The following is a 21,552-nucleotide window of genomic DNA, read 5'->3' on the forward strand; positions in this document are numbered from 1 at the left end:
TCTCCCTCTTGCTCTGCCCCTTCCCAACTCACGGGCATGTGCATATGCTCTTTTTCTCTCTCTTAAAATAAATAAATAAGCTTTAAAAAAGAAAATAAATAAGTGACAAAATAGTCTCTTAAATCAAATACCTACACAGGCAGTCCTCTCTTTAACACTCACCTTCCTCATCTATCCATTTCATGGTAAAAAGCTGTTCGTTGTCAAAAGAACACATGTCTCGAACCTCACTGCAAAGGCCCTCAAAGGAGATTGAAGGTTCAAAATGTGTTATCATGATATCCCTGAAAAAAAAAAAGAAAAGGAGTTTTAAGTTTGACCATGACTGAAACTAATGATGCTCTACATAACACGAAATGCCTGACAATCAGATGAACATCAGTTATTTTGTGAGTGTATCAGCATGCATTCCTTCCAGTAAACTATCTCTATAAAGCTAAATCAAAAAATCCACTGTTACCCATTCTTTGTATGGCTTAAAAGTAAAAATAGTGGAGGCGTGTGGGTGGCTCAGTTGGTTGGGCATCTGACTCCTGGTTTCGGCTCAGGTCATGATCTTACAATTTGTGGGTTCAAGCCCCATACTGGGCTTTTTGTGGACAGCGTAGAGCCTGCTTGGGAGTCTCTCTTTCTTGCCTTTGCTTTCTGCCCCTCCCCCACTCACACTTTTTTCTCTCTCAAAATAAGTAAATAAACTTAGGAGAAAAAAAAGTAAAAATAGTGGATTTGGAAGAAACTTTCATTCAATCTCCCTTCTCATTCAGGAAGGCCACCCTAACTGCTCTGATGGCTGTCCCACTTTTGCTTTAATATTAGTTATCAAAAGCTTACTCTTTTGTGAGGCACTGAACTCCGCAGATGAACAGCTCTATTATTGATGAACGTCCACCTTATACTTAAACTGAAACCTGTTCCAATCACCAGTCGCAGATCTCCCATCCCCCAAAAGCCCACCCTTCATCTAAGAAATAGCTCTTCAATAATCTGACAAAGATCTGTCAATCCTTTTCTCCAGCCCTCACTTCCACAGATTGTCACCCATTCTTTGTATGGCATGATTTTTAGACCTTACACCTTCATTTTTACCATTTCCAAAAAAAAATCCCTCTTGCCAAAATTGGTTTTAAAATAGGACCAATATTTTAAGGTAGATACCCAAAGAACATAGGAACATAAATGTGTATTTGTTTGTATTAGTGTTAGATAAGCAACAGTATTCAAATAAATCTGCCTAGCAGTTATTTACTATAAAATTCAAAACCATGACAAAATGTTTTAGAACAGACACCTTTAATTTCCTCCAGGAGCAAGGAGAAGGTTCCCTATGCTCACATCTCCACCCACTAGCCAGCCACAGTCATCCTTTCAGATGAAGGTCAAATAGACTGAATGACTCTAATAAACACTCACAGAGTGAGGTCTATGTGTGAGATTGTGTCCTAACAGTTTTACAACATTAATGTAGTTTATGTCCTTTCTGTTTTAAACTCTTTAAATGCCTTTCTCTCTCATGAAGAGTAAAATCCAAAGTCCCTGACCGAGTCTACAAGACTCGGGCTACCTCACTGAACAACCTCTTCTACTAGAGCAGGTAAACCAATGTTTATAGTCTACCATCTACCCCAGCTACAATGTAAGTTTGGTGAAAGTAGGGGTTTTATTCTATTCATTATATTCTTAGAAGCCAACACAGTGCCTAGCACAGAATGGATACTTAAGAAGTATCTGTTCAAGAAAGTAAGGAACTGTGAAAAGACATGGGTAGCTGGAACACAGAACACATGGTAAGAAATCAGATTTCAGTCATCTGAAAAAAAAAGTTTAAAACTGCAGTCTTTATGGGTTTGTATCAAAAGTACGCAGAACAGAGCATCAAAATGGATTGCCCTTTTCTTGATAATCATTCTAAGTATCTCATAGCTTTTTGTGCCTCTGCCTCTGAGAACTTGCTGTGGCTTTCACGGCTTAAGTCTCCCTCCATCTTCAATCACAAGGTACTCTTTCCATTCGCTCTCACATTCATCTTCTGTCATTCTTTCTTTCTCTCTGAAATCTAATTCATAGTCAATGTTTTAACTACTATCTCTATGTAGAGGTCTCCTAAATCTGTAAATCTACCTCTCTGTGTGGTATTTAAGTCTTTTGATACTCTGGTTCTAATTCCCATTCTCAACTTGAACCCACCATTCCCAACAAAAATACTCTACTGCAAACATCTGGTTTACTCATAACTCCCACACGTAAGACCTTGATGATCCAAGTTTTAATACTGACCTTTCCTCAGTTCAAGGCCCAGTTTATAGAGGGAGGTGGAGATCAATTCTCTAATAGGCACTTCAACATCAACTTCCATTAAACCATTTCCACCCACACAAGCCCAATGGTCCAACTTTTAAACCTGTCCAACATGCATCTTATGTTTCATTTTTTAATTTAACTCATATACTGATAACACATCCTCAATTAAATTGTACGCAATGGGGAGACAAAAATATTCAGACTTTTTCATAGATTCACATAACTGTTAACATAAGGACTCTGAGACTACACTGTATATTAACTAACTTGAGAGTAAATATTAATAAAAAATAGTTTAATATCCAAAAATTAGAAATCCAATTCTCATGGTAGTAGATGGCTATAATTTGGAAGAATCTTAAAGCATTTTTGGAAAGAAATAAAAAATTATCTTATTACAACCCACATTTTCCTCTAACAACAGTTCCTTAAATTTGTGTGTATACACGTATGTATATTATATGTGTGTGTGTGTGTGTATATAAAAACATATATACACCACAGTTTACAAAATATGTTTTAAAAAAATACAAGGATTCAAAAATTTCTTAATTGAATGTAGAAGAAATACTCTGCAGGAGAAACTCATCTTCCAGAAAATGTACTTTTGACAAGGAAATATCACTGTTTATTTCCTTTGCCTATAAACATTTATAGAAAACTGAATGTGCTCTGGGTGTTTAAACAAACTTTATCTTATATAATCTTCACAATAACTGTCAAACTAGACATACTAATCTATTTTACAGATTTAAAAATCAAAACACAAAGGAATACTTGCCAGTCTCTCACAGTTAAAAAATAGAATACAAATTCAAACCAAATCTCCTAATGACACCTGTGGTGGATGCTATGCTGTGACTTTCCCCCTCCCCACCCCACCCCAAATTCCCCATTAGCAATGGGGCATTTATTATACCAGCTGCTGGACGTGGTACCAGCAGATAATCCCCAGCAGTCAGCCTCCTTCAGAGATTTGAACCTCACCTATGGTCACACCCACTTCCTGGAGCGACTGATTCCATGTGGGGGTATAAAGGTTGTAAACAACTCAGGAAAGCTCTGACGTATGAACTCATCTTCAGAACTCCTGGGAGGGTCAACTAAGGCTTCTGCTGAGAATTCAGGGCATCTTGACTTCCTCCTACTTAAGCCTGCCTCCTTCCCTTGCCTTCTTTCCATAGCTGTCGACCTGAGTAAACCTCCTACACATGAGACACCGCTTTCCACAGTAGCATCCCCACAATGCACAGCTATTACTAGATGGTGTTTTGACAAAAACATAATGGTTACATAATCTCATTTTTAAAAGACTGGCTGATGAAAATGGAATCCCTGATGAGGATATTAAATTAGTCTACTCTGGGGGGTCCTCGGTGGCTCAGTTACTTAAGCATCTGACTCTTGATTTCAGCTTGGGTTATGACCTCCTGGTTCATAAGTTCAGGCCCCACATCAAGCTCTCCACTGATAAGCACGGTACCTGCTTAGCATTCTCTGTCTCCTCTCTCCCTGCCCCTCTCCACTCTCATGCTCTCTAAATAAATAATTTTTAAAAATAAACTAAATTACTCTACTTAAGTACATGAAGCTGGTTAAATTTTTTTTAATGTTTATTTATTTTTGAGAGACAGAACACAAGTGGGTAGGGGCCAGAGAGAGAGAGGGAGACAAAGAATCTGAAGCAGGCTCTAGGCTCTGAGCTGTCAGCACAAAGCCTGATGTGGGGCTCAACTCAACAAACCCTGAGATCATGATCTGAGCCACAGTCGGAGGCTTAACTGACTGAGCCACCCAGGCACCCTGCTAGTTAATGTTTAATTTTTCAGAGACAATACTTTGCCAGCATATATAAATTATACATATGTTATAGTCTATCTCCCTTGACTAAATGTGAAATCCATGAGAGCAGGCACTTAGTTTTGCTCAGTGCTAGATCACCAATAACTGAGGTAGCGTCTGGCTCAGAGTGGACATGCAATTACTCTAGGTTGAATGAATGGAGTTGTCACACGGTTGGACCCTATGTGTTCAGTAAATGTAAAAATCACTATATATATAATACTTTAAATAGAAGTGAAGCCTAATTAGAGAGATAAAAAACCATCTAACTTTCTAAAAGCAACACTCAGATGCTTCTGGTGCATTATGGCAGAGGGAACACATATCTATATCCTTTCATTTGAAGGGCCCACTGAAACAACAGGTAACTGAAATGACAAATTATCAAAGTCTTAGAAAACAAAAAAGTCACCAGCAGCAGATAAGAAAGCAGAAGAAAATTGCAGATGACTGAAAACAGATGGGATAAAAGTGACTGAGAAAACATACCAGCCCCAAACAACAAAGTTAAGAGGGACCTTTAAAGAGAAAAGTTTTATTGACACAAGATTACTTTTCCTTGTCTAAGCATCTAATCATACTACTTGGTTCTTCAAGGGCTTAACACTTACATAAGCATTCATTTCTTTAAAGAAAAAGTTATAAGTTAAAGAATAGAATAATGTTACAAATCTTTACAATATAAAAATTACTTTAAAAAATCAAGATATTGGGGTGCCTGGGTGGCTTAGTTGATTAAGCCTCCAGCTTCAGCTCAGGTCAGGATCTCACAGTTCGTGGGTTTGAGCCCCGCGTCGGGCTCTGTGCTGACAGCTCAGAGCCTGGAGCCTGCTTCTGATTCTGTATCTCCCTCTCTGACCCTCCCCTGCTTGTGCTGTCTCTCTGTCTCTCAAAAATAAATAAAAAACAGAAAAAAAATTATTAAAAAAAATCAAGATGTGAAGAAAGTAAAAGGAAGTATAAGTTCAAAATGTGTTTTTCCTAGTGGAGAATCAATACTGTATCTAAACCAATAATTTAAAAATAAAAGCATGAACAAGAAAAACAAAAACAAATGGTGCAAATAAAAGATGGGCAAAGGACTTGAACCTTGTATCCCCAAAAAGGATATACAAATGACTAACACGCTTATGAAAAGATGTTCAGGGCGCCAGTGTGGCTCAGTAGTTTAAGCCTCTGACTTTGGCTTAGGTCATGATCTCACATTTCTGGGTTCGAGCCCTGTGTCAGGCTCTGTGCTGACAGCTCAGAGCCTGGAGCCTGCTTCAGATTCTGTGTTTCCTACTCTCTCTGTCCCTCCTCATTCAGGCTCTGTCTCTCTCGGTCTCAAAAATAAGTAAAACATTAAAAATAAATAAAAATTAAAAAAAGATGTTCAACATCACTGATCATCAGGGAGATGTGAATCAAAACCATAACAAAATATCACTTCACCCCCATTAGGATAACTACTATCAAAAAGACAAAAACAAAACAAAACCAGGGGCGCCTGGGTGGCTCAGTTGGTGGAGCATCCAACTCAATCTCAGGTTGTGAACTGGAGCCTCAGATTGGGCATGGGACCTACTTTAAAAAAAAAAAACAGAGAATAACAAGTTTGACAAGGATGTGGACAAACAGAAGCCTTGTGCACTGTTGGTGGGAATGCAAAATAGTGCAGCAGCTATAGAAAACAGTATGGAGGTACCTCAAAAACTTAAAAATAGAATTTCCATATGGTCCAGGAATTCCATTTCTGGGTATATATCCAAGAGAACTGAAAGTAGGGTCTCCAACAGATACTTGCACACCCATGTTTGGAGTAGCATTACTCACAAGAGCTAAAAGATGGCAGCAACCCAAGTGTCCACTGCCAGAAATGGAAAAACAAAACGTGTTATATAAACAAGAAGGAATATTATTCAGCCTTTAAAAGTAAGGAAATTCTGACACATGGATGACCCTTGAAGACATTATGCTAAGTCAAACAGGCCAGTGACAAAAAGACAAATACTTTGTGACTCCACTTAATTGGAACGGCAGTTGCCAGAGGTTGGGGAAAAGGAAAACGGGCATTGGTCAAAAGGTAGTTTCAGTTTTGGAAAATTAAAAAGTTCTGGAAATTGGTTTCACAGCAATGTGAATATAGTTAACACTACTGAACTGTACACTTAAAAAATGGTTAACATGGTAAATTTAATATTTTTTAACCACAATTAACAACAAAAGCAGAAGAAGGTACATTATTTAAGTTACAACATAACCATTAGAAGAACTAAACATAGGCAGGAGAAATGGCGATGAAGTAGTACTAAATTCCTCATCTTTCATGTCTATCAAGAGATATAATAAAACAAAACAAAATTTTAAAAGTAGTTAACTCTAGGTGGTGGAACTGGGAATTGAGGAGAGACTAGAGATGGAAAGGATATGTACTTTGTACTGACCTTTCTGAATGATATAGATTATTAATTTCTCTAACATATAAAGGTATGATTTTATTATAAAATTTACTTTCTAATAAAAAAATAAAATACAGGAAAATTTTTTGAAGTTTATTTATTTTAAGAGAGAGAAAGAGAGAACACAAGCACAGGCACAAGTAAGCAGGGGAGGAGCAGAAAGAGTGGGAGAAAAAGAATCCCAACCAGGCTCTGTGCTGTCAGCCCAGAACCTGATGTGGGGCTCAATCTCACAAACCATGAGATCATGATCTGAGCTAAGACCAAGAGTCAGATGCTTAACTGACTGAGCTACCAACACACCTCTAAAATATAAAACAAATTTTAAATGGCTTTTTATAAATAAAACTGTTTTAAATATTTTAAAATTTCATTTTAAAAATACAAAATAGTTCCTTCTTCTTACACCATTATTAGAGAACACGCTTACCTTACAGCAACTTTTCTTTCAAAATACCCTCATGGTTACTAGTATAAGGGATATAAGGATCAGGAGAACGTTATTTTAGAATTAAGTCAGAAGAGAAGGAAAGTTTCCTGTAGAATTAATTTCTCTAGCAAAAAACAAGGATGACATATTTTTTAATGCAAGGGAAAAAATTAATATTGGACATCATCGAAATATGACTTTCTTATTAAGGTCCACATGGAACCACAATTAACACATATGTAAGCATGTCTGTATACAATAGGGATTCTTAAGAAATCTTATTTTTCAAGAACTAAAAAACATTTATCAGAACAAATATTTTTAAAATATCTATATAATCCTTAAAAAAAACCTAAGTACAAACATCCTAAAGAGACTCGGGGAAGGAGTCATGCTTTATCAATGGCCACTCCTTAAGTTCCAGGAACTAAAACATTTAAGGGAGTTTTATATAAACACTTAGCTCTAAGTAATTGAAAGAGCACCATGTTCATACCCTCTACCAACACCAGATTCTTATCATAGCACTAAGACTAAAAATGAACTGCCAAATAGAGATATTACATTCTAAAGGTATAAAACAAATTATGCATGAAAGATTTCTCTTCCTCTGGTTTTAACTTCAGTGTTAGCATAAATTATCTTACCACTGGTCTTTGACAGAATATATTCTGCTTCACCACAAAGATTCCCCAAATGGCAAATTTAGATACAGTTTCAGCTGAATTTTTTAAAAAGAAAAAAAGGCAGTTTTAATTTTGCTACTGGGCCTCAGAAGACAAACAGCTTTAAGCATTCATTATGTTCCTATGTTCTAAAATATAGAATCTAAAGTTTTTCCTTAGGACTAATTGCTTTTAAAAATAAGCCTGAAAAAAGAACCACCGGTTCAGTCCTTCTGCTATCTCAAAATAAGCTTCTTCTCCAAAATTAAATGTAGTATAAACAGAAAAAAATTTTTATTTGTAATCACTGACCTAAGAGATTTAGGCAGAATTACCCATTAATGGAGCACGGTAAAAATCACTGTGCTAAGGATTCTGGGGAAAAATAATATTCATATAAATCATAGTATCATTCCTCCAAGTAACTGTTATTCATTGAAAGGCATAAAGCAAGTTCTATTTTTTGATGATCAAGAAGCTAGAAAATTGGCTCAAAAAGAACTGTGAGATATGAATTTGACAATAGCGCGAAAAAGTATTTTTAAAAGCCCCATCGATATAGTAAACAGAGAAAGAAATTTCTCTGAAGGGTAAGACTCAGTTTTGTATGGCGGCTTACTAAGCCTCAGTGTTACCATCAATAGAATGCAGATAACGATACCCGACTCTGAATATTGTTGTGAATACAAATAAGGGCAAAACACCACAGTTCTTGACACAACTGAGTACATTATCAGAGTTAGTGTCTATGCTCTTTAGCATACTTCAAAGGGACAAAAGGAGACTGGGTATCCTTGAAAATAATTTGTGAAATTTTTCTAATTATTGATAATATTTAATATTTTAAGATAAAAGTTCACTGTTAAAATTCAACATTGGAAAACCTTCCCAATGGTTAAGATAAGAAAAGGGGCGCCTAGGTGGCTGAGTCGATTAAGCATCTGACTCTTGATCTCAGCTCAGGTCATGAGCTCACAGCTGGTTGTGAGATCCAGCCCCACATGGGGCTCTGCACTGAGGATGCAGGCTGCCTCAGATTCTCTCTCTCTACCTCTTCCTCGCTCGTGTGCATGCTCTCTCTCCCCCCCAAAATAAATAAACTTGTGAAAACAATAAAAAGAAGTAAGATATACAGTAAAGAAGAGGCATAATTGTTATTTGCAGATGACATTATCTAGCTATAAAGTCTAAGAAAGTGAACTAAAAAATTATTAGAATAAGGTGATCAGTTCCACTTAAATACTCAAAAATAGATGGTATAAAATAAGCCTATGAGAATAAATGATTCCATTCACAAAAGCAACAAAATTATAAAGCATTTAAGAATAAATTTAATGAGAAATGTACAAGATCTAAGGGACAGGAAGCTTACTGAAAAACATGGAAAAAAATGAATAAATAGGTATTATTCCACATACTTAAAAGGCCAGGCTCAGTATTATAAAACTATCAGTGCTCACATTAATCTGTAAATTCAATGCAATGCCAAATCAAAATAACAATGAGATTTTTTGTTAAACCTTCAAAAATTGATCAAGAAGATAAAATAAATGTATAAGAATAGCCAAGAAAATCTGGATATAGAAAATTAATGAAATGACCTCTCCATAACATATATCAGAATTAGCCACAATAATTAAACCAATGCAAAAACAGATTCTCCCCCAAAAATCAATGAAACAGAATAGAAAGTACTTATGTTCATCTGAGAAATTTAGTAAAGAACAAAGTTGTCCTTCAAATCAGTGGAAAGGAACCTATTCAATAGCAGTATTAGAATACATTTAAAAAAAATTAGGTTGTTATCAGTACAACACAAATAATTAAAACCCCAAATATCAGATTTATTGATAACCACTTGGAAAGCTGCATAATAGATACAAAAATAGAGTATTTTTAGATGAGAAACACATTTACCTAAGAGAACCTAGGAGCCATAAAGAAATTTTATTTATTTATTTTTTTAATTTTTATTTTTGAGAGAGAGAGGAAGTCTGCACGAGCAGGGGAGGGGCAGAGAGAGAGTACACTGAATCTGAAGCAGGTTCCAGTCTCAGAACTGTCAGCCCAGAGCCCAACATGGGGCTGGAACTCACAAACTGTGAGATCACGACCTGAGCCAAAGTAGGACACCTAACCAACTGAGCCACCCAGGTACCCTAGAATTTTTCTGTTTGCAAATGACAGGAAAAAAAACAACCTAACTCAATTGGCTTAGGCAAACTGGGTGACATGTTAGGGAATGTATGTTATTAGGGAATTACAAAAGTAGAACTGAGTTCAGGGCTTATTAGACAAGAGTTCCAGGGCTCTTTATTTCCCATCTCTCAGTTCTCTCCCTCCTTGTAGATTGGGTCCACTAAGGCTGCCTCTTCCCTCTAGAAACAAGATGGCTGCCCCGACTCAGGAACGCACTAGTCAGAGAAAATCATAAAGAAATTTTAAAAAGGACAGATTTGATTAAACAAAAATGAAAAACTCCACACAAGCAACAGGTTAGAGAAATGCCAGTACCTTTTTTTAACAGACAACATGTTAATGTCCCTTCAAATAAATTTATTAAAAAAAAGAGAAAGAATCCAAGAGGAAAACTGGGCAAAAGACATGAATAAACAACCCAAAGACAAAATACAAATGATTGGTAATGTATAAAAAGATAGCTGTAAAAAAAAAGTTAACATTTGTTACCTATTCTATTGGGAAAAATTTTTAAGACCAATATTGTGCAATGGGAACAAAAGGAAAACGCTTCATTGTACATTGTATTCATTGATGGGAATATAAATTGATTAAGTGTTTGGAGGACAGACAGTATAACGTTTTAAAACAGGCAGATTTTGGACCATATCTGCAAGAATATATATTAAATACAAGGATGTTCCCTCAGCATAATTTGAAAATAGTGATTTAAAGAAAGCAACTTTTTGTGCTTATCAATCAGGAAAAAAGACTAAATTATGGTGTGCCAATTCTACAGAACACTATACATCAATTATAAAAAGTAAGCGGATCACTTTCTATACATGTATGTATCTATTTATCCCTGTCTATCCTAACATGGAAAGATGATCATGAATGAAAAAAAACAAACTGCAAAAAATGTGTGTAGAAATATGAACCTGTTTACTGGAAAAACAAAAGGGCATGTGTGTATCTATATCTATACTTAGAGATACATTAATACAATGTAGAATATCCCAAACTGTTAACAACGGCTACCATTAGGAAGTGGGGGTGAAAAGCTAGCTACAAGGGGAACTTTCCATTTTAGGTACATCTGTATCTTTAAATTTTAGTTTTAGTGCCTTGTCTTTGTCATTGGCATTTGATCACTGGTGGCATTTTTGTTTCTAGCATCATTCTCCACCACATTCCTATGTAGGTTAGCTGTCATGCACAGGGCTTGGGACATACAGCAAGCACAAAATAAATGACTGTTCAGTTCATGCTGGACATTTCCACCTGGATGTCCCCAAAGTATGATGAACTAAGAATTCAGTTACTTGTTCCAGGAAATGAGCTGCCTCCTCTCACTAATCTCTTCCTTCTATATTCCCTAGTCTCTCTCAAATAAGAAACCTAAAGTTGTCAGATTCCCTCCCTCTCTCTTTCCCACTGGCAGTCTGTCTATCTGTAATTCATATGGACTCTACCCCCCAAAAATTGCCATTCAATTCATATCCTCTTCTCCTCTGAATCTCTCACTTGGACTACTTCCAAAGCCCCCAAATCAGTCTTCATCCATTGCTAATTCATCACTCATACTGGTTCCAAAAGTAAACCTTTCTAAAATGAAAATCTCAGGATGTATCTCTCTTACTTAAAACCCTCGCCAGTGAGAAAAAGTCCGAAGCCCGATGCGTGATATTGAAGAATCTTCATGAGTAGAGCCGTGAGCCTTCATCTTAGCCTCACTTCTTATCAGTGCCCGCTTCACACTTCATGTCCTAATAAGGAAGGATTATGGCACTAACTAAACTGATCTGAATTCCCCAAACATGTCACACAGTTGTGCAATGCCTGGAATGATCCCCACCCCCAACATCTTCATCATCAGCCAAACCTATTTATCCTTTAAAGGCCTCAAATATTTCATCCTCTAGGAAGGTTTACCTTTTCCCCAAACACTTCCCCAATATCCATCGCTGCAAGTACCTTACACATAAACACGCACTCCTTTATTAATTCTTCTAGGTCTTTCCTCCTATAGGTCTCTCAGGCTTTCAAGAACAGAGCCGTGTATTATCCAGATCTACGTCCTCTGTGCCTACCCCAGTACCAAGTGCCCCGCTTCTAGTAGGCAGCAGGTGTTCAATAATATTTATCACAGTGAGTTTAAACACACTTTAGGTAATATGTGAGATCCTAAGCAAGACTGGAATTTAAAAAATTCAGGTTTTAATTATGCTCATTTCAGCTGTAAAACAACAAACACTCATGTTAGTTACCTTAACAAGAGGGTGGGGAGTCATATTGGAAAGCTTTCACGGACCTCCAGGACCGATTTTCTACAGTGATCTGCTTCCCTCTCTGCATTCTCAGACCTGCCGTTTGTACATGGTTGGTCTTGGTCCACTAACCTCTCCCTTAACTCTTCAGTTCCAGTGTTCACTGCTAACAAGCAATTTATCTCTTTGTTACCTGATTCAAATTTCTGTGAGAGCTGTTTTGGTTTCTGGCACCAGGCCACCAAGTCCGTTCTCTTTCTCCAATAAAACTATAGATCAGTTGTCCTGTGGTTAGTTACCAGGCCAGAAGCTCCAGGACCAGTACCCAACATTCCCCCAACTTCCAACTCAACAGCCTATTTGTGTTTCCTTAGAACATTACAGTGATACACTTTATATTGCTAAAATTATTTTGCAATACTTTTAAAAACAAGTCTTGCCAAGACTTGTTCACAGAAAAATCCTGCATACTTCTCCACTGAACCAGCTATACATTCCAAATATACAAGTAGTTAATCTCTTTCTATTTGTAGATGTTCACAGAAAGACTCCTCCAGATTATAACTGTTCAATGGCAGTGTAAAAAAGCATTTTTACAACCTTTTTGCAAAATTCCCAATACATTTATGATGTAAAGAAATGAGTAGTCCAGACATTTCCTTGTTAAACTCTATCCCATAATATCAAGTAACTTTAATAGAAGGATCAGCACATACAATAGCAATCTATCACTAACCAACAAAACCTGTTTCTCTTCCTCCTAACACTACGAGCTAATGATTGAAGGAAGGCAGGCCACTTACTGACAAGCTCCTGTGTCAAGAAAAAAGGGTGTATAGGCCAGCACAGATCCACTCTCAGGTGGTCTCCAATATAATCAGAGTCTTAATGCTATTAATTTCCTGCTTAAAAACTAGAAAAAATCCAATTAAATGTCTGTTATATCTAGGGAGACACCACATTTGCACTAAGAACAAAGTTAACTGAGAGAAGGCAATTTATTCAGTAAGAAACTGGCTATTCGAAAATACTTCCACTGGAAAGAAATATTGTTTGAAGGGGATAAGGAGAAAACTTTCTGATAATGGCCTTTCATAGGATCTGAAGAAAAAGAAACTTTTTCAGATGCAGGTTGTCCTTACAAATAGAAGGATTTTCTATTTAAAAGCAGGAAGGTGTTCTAGTTAGCTAACTTGTTTATTAGCTATCCTCATTGGTGACTCATTTTAGCTTCATCTGTAGTAAGGAGCAGCTGACTATGTAATATCATAACCACCAGTTTAGACTATTGTTAATAAACATATAATCTTAACAGATTTAATTTCAGGGGACAGAAATTGGTGCAATTTAGAGAGTGCCGATGTTGTCTTTAAATAAGGCTTGAAATGAAGCCACTCTTAGAAAGCTTTCAGTGAATAAAAAGCACTAAAGGGCAAAGGCTTGATTCTTTCATTCCTTAAATTCATAGGTTTTAAATAAAATGTTACTTGCATGTCTTGGAAACATTTTAATCAGGCACTATAAGGGTTACATGTCCTTATTCTCTTTTATAAAAACAATTGTAGCAATAAGCCAAGAAAAAAGGATGCCTAAATTCCTAAAATACAGCAGACTTTGATTTCTTTCCAAAGTAGTTTACAATGATTTTAATTTACTAAGTAGGCCTATTTATATTCGTCAAACCAATACAAATGGGGGAAAAGGAAGAAGCACTAATTTCTTCCTCTTCATAGCTGGAATCATTGGAAACTATCTAAATTTAATAAGACAAGAATTTATATTATTTAAAGTCATAAATGTAAACCAGAAAACTAAAAATAAAAGTTTAACAATTAAAAATTGAGCAGTACCAATCAGGAGAAAGGCAAGCAAAAGGTAGTATTCACCCAATTTCTTATCCTTAAGAGAAAGGAATCAATAGGTACTATCTAAAGTTGAATCAATCACGAAAAAGAAGTATAACTTTTAAAGTAATAAAGACAACCTCCAGGAGAACAGAAATAAACTATCAACAGTATGCCTCTGGACGTTGGAAGGATGGGATGGAAAACACTTTTTATTTTATACGTCTACAGAGCGTGCACATTCCTACCACGTAAGTATGCTCATTTTTCACTTTTTTAACTGTCAATAATCAGACGCCTTTAGAAAAAAGAAACACATACTACATATTTTTCTCTTTGTACCTAACAACTCATGGGCTGTTGGCTTTATCATATGGAAAGTGAACTATCTCATCTATCAAATTAAAGGTAAGATAAAGGAAGCAAAGCTTTGCTCCCTTACAGTGCAAAGTTCATAGCTGACCATACTCGAGTTAAAACAGCTCTTGTGACCACTACAAACTTAAAAAAAACCAACATACACACACTTCTTGGTATTGTTTTAAAATGAAGACCTCCTGGATCAATTTAAAAGCAAAAACACTGGTACTGTCCAAAATAATTCTTGTAAACTACTGAAGACAGTCAAGCTAACAAACAAGAGGTCAGAGGCTACATAGCAGCAGGCAAACCAGAAGCTGTTAGTTACATCAAATCAATAAGACATTTTAGGGCTTCTATTTCCTTTGAAATCAAAACAAGAGAGGCATTTTGAAAGTTTGCTATCTTCACTGATCCTCTCAGGAATGTAAAAGTATGCATTGCAGTTTTAACCTCCTAGTGCTTGAGGTTTTTTTTTTTAAAGCAATTTACTTCTACTTGAACAAGCAGTAAGGCCCAAGCCATGGGGTTTTCTGTTAACCCTTAGTTTCAAATCTTCATGCCACACTAACATTTCACCTTTCTAATGCTCCTAAATAGAATTCTCTCAAATTTCAAACCAAGACTCAATTCAAGGAATGAGGAATACTTCAAGGCACTGATTACAGAATATGATTTAATACAACGATATTAAGACTGGATTATTTCTGGTAGGCACCGGAGTTATAACTTGGGTAAAAATATGACTAAAAATCACAGATTTTAAAACTCGGTTCGTCCTCTTTCTCTCTTTGCAGTAACTCACCCTATCAAATGGTCCCTGAAGAAACACTGACAATGAAGCATTCCCAAATTTTTAATTTACACATGTATAACCTAATCTTAGCGATACATAAGTACCTAATGCACATCCCTGAAAACGCATGAACTTTAGTCTTAAAAAATAACTTCTATGTCTACTACACAGGCATCCAGATACGCTTCTTGAACTCTTCCAGGCAATGAAGATAAACCTGACTTAGAGACTCAGAGCCTTTAGGCCTTTTGGTAACCAAAAGGGCCAGCGAACTAAAGTCCGCCTTTAAGCCTATAGCAAACTCAGTTAATTAACTAAGGCATCACTCGGAATCAACGCTTAACCCCAAGCACATTCAGACTTCATGACGTAAAGTCCCTGTAAATCTCTTAGCAGACGAGTCTCTTGCGAACCCACAAGGTGGACCTACTCTATTCAAAGGCTCCTCCCTGGGACCCTAATCTAGACCAACAGCCGCGCGACTCCCGGGCGCCCAGCAACACACCGCGGGGTGCCCCTACCTAGCGCCCCATGCTCCTCCCCGGATCGCCTGGTCACCCATCCCGAGTCCCCAGAGTCGCCCGCCCAGACCAATCCGCCCGCAACATCGCCAGCCCCTCACCCTCCCCTCCTCCAGTCCAAGTCGAGCGGGCCTTTCCTCTCCCCTCCCACTCCCACGCCTACTCTGGGAGACTCACCCGCGATAGTAGGCTTTAACCCGGACCTGGTGAGAGTGGTCCCCGCTGCCGCCGCCTGCGATCGGGTGAGCCATGGTACTGCTGTCCCTCTGGGTCGGCATCTCTTTACTCCCCCGCCTCGACGCCGGAGGCCCAGGGTGCGCGGTGCGCGCCGGGCGCCGCGGGGCACTCCGCTGCCCGAGCTTCACCCAGAGGCGCGGCTGCCGCTCGCCTACCTGTCCACTCCGCCCGCGGCGCGGACCCAAGGGTCGCCTTGCCGGGGCAGCCGGAACCGCGCGGCTCCTCCCGCCGCCCGGGCCCAGCACGCCTCCCCGCCTGGGTCCCTCCCACCTCGCTGGCTCCAAAGGCCCACATTCCGCGGGAGGGCGGGCGCAACCATCGATCCAACTCAAGGAGCCTCAACGCCCGGCTGAACCATTCTTACGGGGGCCAGGAAAAACCAGAGAGTGGATGAGAGACGCTGCCTGTCACATCAAAGAGGCTGGGAGAGGGCCCGTCGTGGAAGCGGAGACTGGCAGAATGCCAGAGTTCTCCGTATAAAGCCCTCTTCCTACTGGGAAAACAGTAGGTGACAAACACTGCGGCATCTCACCCAGGTTTCCTATCTTGGTCGCGTCCACGGTCAGCCGACTAGGGACTGGGGTAGATTTGCCCTGCGGGTTTCTGGGAATTGGAGTCCTGGTGGGATTCTGGGACTGGGGGAATCTCTGTGTAGGAAATCATCCTCACCTTCTAGCTGACTGAGTCGGTTGCCAGCTTACACGCCGCCGGGAGTATTCGGCTTGGAAACCCTGAATCCAGCTTGGTTATCTGAGGTCACTGGGAATGATTAGGCTTCGTCACGAGCCACACTTTGTCCTCTGATAAATTTTCCCTTCTAATTGCCTATATCATCTGAATCATACATTGCCTTTTTTGGCATTGTTGGTTACCTACTCAGCACAGACTCTTTTACGGAAGGAATTTAATAACATATATAACAAATGTAATAATGAAGGTAAGAAAGGAGGCAAGTCATCTTGGAGGTATGATCGAAGAGCGACATTTCTTCCTTCGTAGCCCCCATATCCCTTGTATATTGCCATTGCACCGAACAGTTTGAAGATATTTATCCAATGCATCCATCGACATGTTTTTTCTATCACCACTGGCTCACCGAAGATTACAATATAAAGAATCCGTCCTGGCAGCCTAGTCTCTGACCTCCCACTGGTCTTGGCTCTGTCACATATTACAATTACAGGTAGCATGAACCCAGCTCCTGCATAAGTCCCGGTACCCACACATGCTGAAAAGATTGGCATAGTCAAGGTAATAACTTTCTTTACAATGATAAAATAGGGTTGGAGGATTAATTCATCAGAGTTAGGTGTGACACTTAGTCTAGCATAATGTCCTTCAACTGCTACAAATTTGGATTATAAACTGAGTAAAAATTCCTATCGAGGGGTGCCTTGTTTGCTCAGTCCTGGAGCACTCAACTCTGGATCTGGTGGTTATAAATTCAATCCCCATGTTGGGTGTAGAGATTGCTTAAAAATAAAATCTTTTTAAAAAAAGTTTGGGGGTTTGTTTAGTGCCTCTTCTCTATATATTGAGATAATGTAATCATGGTTTTTTTTTTTATCCTTTATTCTATTGATATGGTATGTTACATTAACTGATTTTTGGACAGAGGCCACCTTTGCATTCCTAGGACAAATCTCAACTGGTTATGATATATAATCCTTTATATAGGTTGCCATTCAGTTTGCTAGTGTTTTGTTGAGGAATTTTGAATTTGTACTCATACGAACTGTTTCCTTTAGCTCTTTGAACATAATTATAATAGCAGTTTTGAAGTCTTTGTCTGCTAAGTCCAATGTCTTTGTCCTCTCAATGTCAGTTTCTATGTACCAGGGTCCCAGTAGCCTATGTGTCTGTCTCACTATTGTATTTACGTTTCCATTTTAGAAACTCTGGAGACTGATCCAGACTGGCTCCAGGGCTGCTTGTCACTGTTGTTCCCTTGTTCATTTGTTTAGTGACTTGGCCAGACTAGTTCAGTAGAGTCTATGTCCTCCACAGTGTGCAGGAGGCTCTGAGGTCTCCTCAGTGCTTCGGCGTGCACACTGTCACCCTGACTCCTTCTCCCTCCCCTGGGGATGACAGTGGTTTTAGTCAGGTTCTCTCTGACTTTCCTTCATCACCCTACCAAAGTTTTTGGCTGGTTTGCCTTTATTGATATTACTCCTAACTGTGAGCCACTAATTGACAAATGATTGCCCCAGTACTTCTGACAATGCCCTGGGGCAGAAATTGCTGCGTGGTCGGAGCCAATGGTCATTTTTTATTTATAATTTTCTTCAGTTATGGTTTTGTCACTGGGGAGAATATATAGGGAGCTCCTCGTGTTTCCATTCTGGAAGTGCTCTAACATTGATCTTTAAAGTCAATGAGATGCAATTAAAACAGATGGAAGGCACAAAGAGTTATGCATATAGGATGATCAGGTCACAGAAATTATGCTATTTTTAGAAACAAAAACAAACAAACCCTGGCAACTATTGTGCCATCTCTTAGCTTTAGAACACAGAACTCTGTAAAAATGTTTAAAAGGAACCTGGAATCACATGAATCATATCTTCACTAAAGTTTGACTTCCTTTCTACAGGTTGAGCTGTTCTAACAAGAATAGTCAGTTAACCTCACCAGTGTGCCCTGCAGTCAGGATCAAATATGAAAATGTGTTTCCCCTGTTCTTTTTGTCATCTAATAAATCCTGCTACTGGATTTCTGAGATCTCTTCCTCAATTGAGAATCAAATGATATAAAATGTGAAGTCAATGACAGACCCAGTGAACAAGTCTCCCACAGCCCATTTTCTTTCTGTTGTTCTTAATATAGTGCTTAGTAATACCCTCAGCTTTGGGTAAGCTTACTGCCCTAAACCTAGCATTCTTCAGTAGTTACATTGACCAGGGGATAATGTCATTAAAAGGAGGAAAAGAGATTTTATTTTTTTAATAAAGATTATTTAATTTTTTAATATATATTTTTAATGTTTTATTTATTTTTGATACAGAGAGAGACAGAGCATGAGAGGGGAAGGGGCAGAGAGAGAAGGAGACATAGAACCGGAAGCAGGCTCCAGGCTCTGAACTGTCAGCACAGAGCCTGACGTGGGGCTCGAACGCATGAAAGTGAGATCTGACCTGAGCCGAAGTCGAAGGCTTAACCGACTAAGCCACCCAGGTGCCCTGGAAAAGAGATTTTAAAGATTTTGGCCAACATTTTCTCATTTTGTGATCACAAGAGTACTTGTCCCAATATGAGGCAAAAATAACCTGCTTGGAAAATGGGTGACTCAGTCGGTTGAGCATCTGACTTCGGCTCAGGTCATGATCTTGCAGTTTGTGAGTTCAAGTCCCGTGTTGGGCTCTGTACTGACAGCTCAGAGCTTGGAGCCTGCTTCAGTTTCTGTATCTCCTATTTTACCCCTCCCCTGCTCATGTTTTCTCACTCTCTCTCTCTCAAAAATAAATAAACATTTTTTAAAAAGAAAAGAAAATGGCCAATGAGATAATAAATAGCAGACACAGGTCCCCTATGATGGTGTCTTAATATTACATTGTTTCATTAACCTTCAAGAGCAGAAGCAAAACTTCTGACTGGAGTTCTGACAGCTGAGGTTACTGAGAGAGTTTAGTTTTTATTGTGTTAACCATGCCGCTTTAGAATGAAGAGCTGACAATACCCCAAGACTTTTTCTTCCCCTTTCTTGCGTCCGCTCACTGCCCCACTGACATTGCCTACTTTATCTTCAAATTATCCGAGTATTTCCTTCATTCCAGCCTTGCAAACTTATTTCCATTATGGGTCCCCAAATTCACTCCCATGCTACAGATAATGACATATAGCAGTTTTAGCCTTAACTCATTTTGCTTTTGGAATAAAATGTCTTCACTTTGAGGCACCTGGCTGGCTCAGCTGGTAGAGCATGCAGTGCTTGATGCTGGGGTGGTAAGTTCAAGCCCCATGTAGGGTATAGAGATTCCTTAAAAAATACAATCTTGGGGTGCCTGAGTGGCTCAGTTGGTTAACATTGGACTTCAGCACAGGTCATAATCTCATGGTTCATGAGTTTGAGCCACAGGTTGGGCTCTGCGCTGCTAGTACAGAGCCTACTTCAGATCCTGTCTCCATGTCTGTGTCCCTTCCCTCTCTCTCTCTCTCAAAAATAAATAAACATTAAAAAATCATAGGGCTTAGTCGGTTAAACATCTGACTTCAGCTCAGGTCATAATCTCATGGTTCTTGAGTTAGAGCTCCACATCAGGCTCTTTCCTGACAGCTCAGAGCCTGGAGCCTGCTTCAGATTCAGTGGTCTCCATCTCTCTCTGCCCCTGCCCCATTCATGCTCTGTCTCTGTCTCTGTCTCTCTCTCTCTCTCTTAAAAAATAAATAAGGATTTAAAAATTTTTAAATCATAAAAAAATAAAATAAAATCTTTAAGGGGTACCTGGGTGGCTCAGTCAGTTACGCAGCCGGCTCCTGATTTAGGCTCAGGTTTGTGAGTTTAAGACCTGCATCAGTGCAGAGTCAGCCTGCTTGGGATTCTCCTTCTCTCCCCTTCTCTGCCTTTCCTTCACTCATTCTCTCTCTCTCAAAATAAATACACTTAAAAAAATAAAATGTCTTCCCTTTGAACTTAAAGTAATTTTAATATTCATGTCATATGCTCTCGATAATAGCAGAAAAGGAAGCTCATGTATGCCAATGACAACATACCCCTGTCTTTGTATATGTAGTACCATGCATAGTACCCTCTGCCTAGTCTGAAACGCCCTCCCATACTCAGTCCCCAACCTGTCCTGGCCGAATTCCACTCTTTCTCTACGAACCATTTACAAACTCACCTCTGCTTCCTAGGCCATTAGGTACCCATTCTCTTAATTTTTCCTCTTTGTGTGTACTTCTGCTCTACATTATGTTTCTATATCGAATATAGCACACACATTGCACAGTATCATAGTTTCTTTTCCTGTCGGCATGTTCATAATGCTGCAACTGTATTGGTTCATCACTGTGTCCCCTGGACTTAGCCCATATCGGGTTCTCAATAACGTCCATCAACACTGAACAATACCACTTTGCTTCAGAGCACGTGCACCAGGGGAGGGATAGAGACACACACACACACACACACACACACACACACACACAGAGAGAGAGAGAGAGAGAGAGAGAGAGAGAGAGAGAGAGAATTTCAAGCAGGCTCTGTGCTGTCAGTTCAGAGCTGGATGTGAAGCACAATCTCACTTCCCAGAAGATCATGACCTGAGCCAAAATCAAGAGTTGGATGCTTAACCAACTGAGCCACCCAGGAGCCCCTAATTATTTAATTCCTAAAATATAAAGTAACACTATGTTAATACAAAAAACACCTGAAAGAAGAGGTTTGTTTTAATGAGCCATCAATGGAGAATTCCATTAAGTGATAAAGTCAGTAATGCAAAAATTATAAAACATTTATTTAATGTAAGTTGTTGAATACTCAAAGAGGTCTACGAAATCTCAACATAACTAACTCCTATCAGTTGCCAGGCACTATTGCCTCCCTTTCAAGAAAGGTACAATCCAGAGAGAATGTCAGGACATATACCAATAAAGAGAGAAAAAAAATTCCAAAAATAGTACATGTGCCAAAAAGCAATAAAGAAAAATTGCAACAGCTCATGAGTACTACCT

The 21,552-nt window shown here is 38.8% G+C and overlaps 1 protein-coding gene across 5 annotated transcripts in view; it reads right to left on the reverse strand.

The window, feature by feature from the left end:
• Positions 1 to 21,552, reverse strand: part of PRKCI (protein kinase C iota) — a 90,313-nt gene that overhangs the window by 53,570 nt on the left and 15,191 nt on the right. For 3 of the 5 annotated variants that reach the window (XM_029939909.1, XM_029939906.1, XM_029939905.1), the window contains exons 1-2: positions 15,823 to 16,134; positions 163 to 284 (exon numbers count right to left, since the gene is read on the reverse strand). In XM_029939909.1, coding sequence (XP_029795769.1) covers positions 163 to 284; positions 15,823 to 15,923 — 223 coding nt within the window. In that variant the 5' untranslated portion in view covers positions 15,924 to 16,134. Of the gene's footprint in view, positions 1 to 162; positions 285 to 15,822; positions 16,135 to 21,552 lie in introns of those variants that run through there. The other 2 variants (XM_029939908.1, XM_029939907.1) reach the window with 1 other exon arrangement.

The sequence above is a fragment of the Suricata suricatta genome, chromosome 5 (genome assembly GCF_006229205.1).
Source record: "Suricata suricatta isolate VVHF042 chromosome 5, meerkat_22Aug2017_6uvM2_HiC, whole genome shotgun sequence".
Classification (NCBI taxonomy): Eukaryota; Metazoa; Chordata; class Mammalia; order Carnivora; family Herpestidae; genus Suricata; species Suricata suricatta.